We start from the raw sequence: 5,818 nt of genomic DNA on the forward strand, positions 1-5,818 counted from the left end.
GCAGCATAGTCCAATAGCTAGAATGTGTGGCTTTGTGGTCGAGTTGTGTCTTATGTGCCAAAGCCCTACTGTCTGATGATCTAAAATAGTGACAGAGCAAGTTTGTTATTGCTATTTCATGAGAAGTCCTGGATAAATCTTCTTCATTGATGTAGAGGTTCCTCTTGACTCCCAGTTGTGCATGTTAATTTTAAGACTGATTGGAAATACAAAATGGCTGATAGACAGCCATCTTTTATTTTGACTGGGAAATTTATTTGCATTGCTAAAACCTCTCCGTGAAACTAACACATAATGGCTTAAATGATATGAGCTAGAAAGGATTATTATAACAAGCATACCGAGTATTGCCAATGAGTACTGCTAAATCAATACATGCCCCCTACCTGTTGCCTCTAGCTTTTACACTGTAATGATTTATAAAGATGATGCCCTTTGATGTTAATTTGGGAAAATGAAAGATATACAATTAGCTTGGAACTGATTTTAATGTAATAATACAGGAAATAATAATGATAGTATTTTGACTGAAGCATTACATTTAATGATTTTTTTTTTTTAAAGTAACGAGTGACATTGACCTTACAACCTGGAAACTGAAACTGGTAAGATATTATGGTCCTTTATAAAGGTGTAGAGTTTGATGAATTTATCTAGAGGAATGAAGTCACTAGAGCACTGAATGATAAAAGTAACATTAACCTTGATCTAACAACTCAGAGAGTGCTGACAAACTTTGGTGTTACATACATACACACATGGACAAAGAGAAAAACTAGTGTCCCTCCTCTCGGTTTCACTGGTAGGGGGGAAATAATTCGGCTTTCGAGGCAAGACATGGCTTCTACAGCAACCATATCGGTAAGAAAATCTGTCAATACCTTATATTTCTTTTGCAAATGTAAAGATAACAAATATTAAAACTCATATTTAATTGTTTTATTCAAGGAAAGTTCCTTAAACTTTGATATTTACAAAATATTACACTTCAATAAAACATATCCTAGAGTTGTCGGGGGCTTGACTACCACCAAAGTCTTGATCACTGCAGCTGAAGATCATGGCAGTATTTTACACATCCATACTAATAAAAAAGTCGTGCTTGAACTACAGATCTGATCTTACACCAAATCCTGGTCCTGTTGGGGGTTCTGAGAGTGAAGTGAGGCCTCCTTTAGGCTCGGAAGCAAAACGACCATTCTGACCACTCCTGTTAACAACGGAAGCAGCCATGATGTAACCATTGTTTGTTGGAAATAAAATTATTGGAAAATGAAACCAAACAAAGTAACAGATGTTGAATTAGACATTACACATTTAATTTTTGTCATATTGAATTATAAGGAACAATAACCAAATAAAAGTATAGATTTGCTGAATCAAATCAATGAAAATCATAGATTAACAGATCAAAGCTACTAATCACATACTGAGGTCCAGGTTTCGGTGATTTCCCAGCCTTTATATCGTTTAATATTCTGTTCATGTCGTCTACTGTTAAGTCCTCCTGGAAAAAAGCAACCAAAAAAACAATATGTTATTGCAAACCTTTCACATGAACTTGTTTGGAGGTATTCTCATACTTAACTAATATATGAAGTTTGATCAAAATCAGTTTAACAAATAAGTGATTAGTGCAATGAGAAAGATTTTCTATAAATATTACCCTTGACCTTGACATTTGAAACATCAACTAATACATATGAAATTTGACTTATTGGGAGAGTGATGACAAAAATGAATATACATGTACATTGTGTATATACAAACAAAATGTTATATCTTCTCAACTTCCTTATGAAGGGATAATAATGTTTTACCAAAATGTCTGATTGGCATTATAATACAATATTTGTACAAAGTACTTGCCCCTAAAGGAACATATACCCATCACTGTACAGAATATCTGTAAAATCCTATAATCTGAAAATCAAACTTACATAATAGTTGTCATTGATTTGGACCATGGGGGCATTCACACAAGCTCCAAGACACTCTACTTCTAAAAGGGTAAACTGTCCATCGGGCGTTGTTTCTCCAACATTAATTCCTGTGAAACAGTATAAACCAAATCTTGATGCAGATTCAAAGTATGAAACTGATATCCCAAATAAAAAAAATTATGCTTCATCACAAATCTTATGACATCATTTTAATATAATTATATTGTAATTTGATTCGGCAGCAAAACTGGTTTAGATGACAAGCTGTTGACCGTATCTGCTATTAAGAGACTGTAACATTAAATATTGTATACAATTTAACATGACTTACCTAGGTTATCTTTGATGGCTTTAAGGATCACATCAGAACCTGCACCTCCAAGAATACACGGCGTGGTCGTGCAAATCTGTACAAAGTGTTTGCCTACAGGTTCTCTGTTAATACACAGTATAAATTACTGTTGTAACAGGCACTACAGAGTATAGAGTTACCTCCCATTTTAAAACTTTTACTCCAACATGCTATCATAATGCTGAGAACAGTAAGTTAGAAGTGTGGGTTGAATATTTAGAAAGATTCTACCCATGAACATTCAAGGATTTAAGTTTAAACATATCATCCATCAAAAACAGTCCATTTTTAGATTGAATATGTTCTCTTCCTAATTTGTAGTACTTGTATACATGATCAGACTTTCTTGGGTCATCATGATGAATCAAATATCAATATTAGGTTCAGTTGCTAATCATTTTGTAGAATTTTAAAACAAGTACAAGTTTTATATTGCAAAGGAATGACACAAGATGCTGCTCACCTGTTAAACATAGTATAAAACGTTGCTACTTCATAAACTCTCATTTTTGGCATCTGCAGCATCTCAGCCACTTTGTGCATAGCAGATATTGGTAGCCAGCCTAAAACGAAAAATAAACAACAACTTGAATTGCCTCCCTTCACCCAATATCAACCAATGAACCCTTTCTACACATCACGCAACAAAATTGAACAGAATGAACTGTAACAATCAATATTTAGTGTTTTTTTTTTACAAATTTATTAATCACATTCAGTTTTTTAATAGGAAAAAAATACAATGAAATCAGCATTTTGTTAACATAATTTTAGAATCTGTGACGATGTGTGTTCACCAATGTTCCAAACTAATGATGTTTGTTCAGTTACAGAATAACCAAGAAAATGATTTCTACAATTTTTACATCACACACATTCTCAGGATAGGTTTGTCTTATAGACTTCATGAAGCTCATTTTATTTTGGTACGTAAAATAGCAAAAGCAATATGAAAGCTGATTTTCTATTTCTGGAAATCAACTTTCTACTAGTTTTGAAATAACGAAATACAGAAAGTACATCACAAAAGCCCTGTTGCAGGTAGTCCAAGAGACATCATGAAGCTTATTTCATTTTGTTTACTAATAGCAAAACCAATATTAATGGCAATTTTTCATTTTTGGAATTCCATTTTTCCACAATAGTTTGGAATGTTTTATTTATGTATACCATGTTGTCGTTGGGCTATGTCCAGGATCGGAATGACTGCTGCCGCTTGGTGGCCCTCTGGGTAGTTATTTATAATCAACTCTGCTCTCTGCAACAAAATATTTGATCAACTTCATTCTGACCAAAAGTCCTATCTACATATTCTACTTGAACATAAAACTTGAAACATATTCAGTAACTGCACTCAGAATTATCTTAATCAGAACTGGAACTTAAGTTACATACATGTACATTGTATTTGCTGATTATTCAGTTAACGTTGCTGAAACAATATATAAAAGGCACAGTCATTTTTGTAGGATTATTTTAGGCGAGTGCAGATGACCCTTTCCAGAATTTTGATGAGAACGAACACCAAGAGATATACCGTAGTTAGTATTCGATCACTTTTGAGGAAGACCCATATCTAAAGCAGTGTCTTACCTTTATGTTATCTGCTGAGAATTCAAATGGTGTATCAGGGTTATTTTGTGGGGAGTCTCTGTGCTAAAATCAAAACATTGAAGTGTTTTTTTATTACATTGTATCATTTACATTTCAACTTAAGTTTTTCATTGACCCAATGCCTATTAATATGGCTTTAAATGTCAATGTTTTAATACTTCAAATGATATCATGTATTCTTGGCAGTCTAAGTCTATTTCTTTCATCTCCATACTCTGTTGAAGTTAATCAGATTAGTTTTCAAGAAAAGCTTAATGTATTTATAAGATGTATTTTGTTTTCAGTTCACACAACATATTTGCACCCAGAATAAAAACCCATGATAGTAAAATCTGTTAGGTTCAAGTAACCCACCAGTCTAAACTCTTATAACTGTGTAGCTTCATGTTCCATCCGAGATATTATTACCAGGTAATTATATTGTATGTACTGGTAATGCTTTATGGAATAATTTCGCTGTGCCAAAGAAATAAGCCTGAACTGGAAATCAAATCCTGGCAATCTACATATAGGTCCACGATAATGTCTGAACTGATCTGCCTATATATGTCATCTGTTCACTGGATAGTCACCATACTGAAAATCTTACCACAGGAAGAGGACCAGAGCCACATGCTGGTACTGATTTGTGCAAGGTCCTCAATTGGCCCACCTGAAACATAAATAATGTAAAATGCTTGTGTTAATATTGTATGTATATAGGAACATGTTACAAACCAAAGACATCTGAACTCTTCAGATTTTGACAGATGCCCTAAACCTGAACTACAAGGACAAAGTCATCCAGCTTTTCATTTCAAAGCCTTCCCGCCCCCTTAGGTAAAGTATAGTCTTGCAAACAATACTCATTGATGTACATGTAAGTCAATGCATGTCAAGTGATAAATTTATATCTGTGGACTCCGAGTTCAAGGAGGATGCTCTTATAGCTATATTTTATTGTGTAAATCAAATTCAAGATATGGATATAATTTCAATATTGCAATGGATTTGAAAGTAGAATCCGTTATAAACAAATCTATAAACCTATAAAATAAGCCTAAATATATCAATGCATATCTTGGTTCAAAGTATCAAGGTGCAAGGCATCCAGTTTACCCTTGATTTTTATCAAATTCATAATTATAAGTTATATTAATTCGCTATGTATGTAACAGGAGAAGGAGACAATGAGGGACCTCCGAGCACTAGCTGCATTAGTTACCAATTGAGCTAACTGTTAGCCGATGATCGACCCAGCCCAGTTCCATTACATTCCTGCCTCCCTTTTCAAGTCTTCGAACCCGAAGACCACAAATTAAAGCACACTCACAAATGCTTTAAACATAACTAACAAGGATAGACAAGCTTGCCAATGATGTAAATGGAGAAAGAGAAAATTTAGCAGGCAGACCGAGATTCGAACACGGGACATCCGAACACTAGCTGAATGCTCTCCCGAAACTGGTTAATGTTTTAGGATACTAAAATGACTGCAGGTTGTTACAAAACAAGATTGACTTCGTAAGTCGAATGACCTCCACATATATAAACAATAGAGCCTTGACTTTAAGGCGTCAATGCATTCTAAATGATCATAAAGGAACCGATATGATAAAAATATTACGAGATTACAGAAAAAGCTGCAATTAATGTATATATCAATACATACAGCTAATGTGTGGAGTTTTCTGAGTGACCGCAGCATCTTTTCCTATAACCGGAAGTATTCAGTGTGGTAGCAGTCTCGATCAGAATGATTTGACATTAATAAATATCAATAAACAGGAATGCTTATTTTATCACATCATTCTATCTGTTGCGTAATGTTTTTAGACTCTTCAATAAAAAAAAACTGATACAATTTATTGAAACAATTTCTGTTTATTTTTCATTATTTAGTGCGGTACTACGAAACTATGGTCACAAA

At 33.9% G+C, this 5,818-nt stretch overlaps 1 protein-coding gene across 1 annotated transcript; it reads right to left on the reverse strand.

Moving 5' to 3' along the window:
- Positions 1 to 924: 924 nt before the first annotated feature.
- Positions 925 to 5,663, reverse strand: LOC117337155 (NADH dehydrogenase [ubiquinone] flavoprotein 2, mitochondrial-like). Its single transcript, XM_033897996.1, has 9 exons — positions 5,561 to 5,663; positions 4,499 to 4,561; positions 3,889 to 3,951; positions 3,466 to 3,553; positions 2,759 to 2,858; positions 2,275 to 2,378; positions 1,941 to 2,050; positions 1,431 to 1,507; positions 925 to 1,210 (listed from the first exon to the last, which is right to left on the reverse strand). The coding sequence occupies exons 1-9, from the start codon at positions 5,594 to 5,596 to the stop codon at positions 1,108 to 1,110; spliced, it is 744 nt and encodes a 247-aa protein (XP_033753887.1). The 5' UTR covers positions 5,597 to 5,663; the 3' UTR covers positions 925 to 1,107.
- Between the last annotated feature and the right edge of the window lie 155 nt (positions 5,664 to 5,818).

Source organism: Pecten maximus, chromosome 11 (assembly GCF_902652985.1).
Source record: "Pecten maximus chromosome 11, xPecMax1.1, whole genome shotgun sequence".
Taxonomy (NCBI): Eukaryota; Metazoa; Mollusca; class Bivalvia; order Pectinida; family Pectinidae; genus Pecten; species Pecten maximus.

Bases quoted from the DNA above. Each gene is read 5' to 3' on its own strand.
- LOC117337155 (XM_033897996.1), bottom strand. From the start codon at position 5,596: ATGCTGCGGTCACTCAGAAAACTCCACACATTAGCT. The intron at 3,554-3,888 runs GTAAGACACTGC...ATTTTGTTGCAG, and splicing joins TCTCAGCAGATAACATAAAG to AGAGCAGAGTTGATTATAAA. The intron at 1,211-1,430 runs GTATGTGATTAG...CGTTGTTAACAG, and splicing joins TCACCGAAACCTGGACCTCA to GAGTGGTCAGAATGGTCGTT.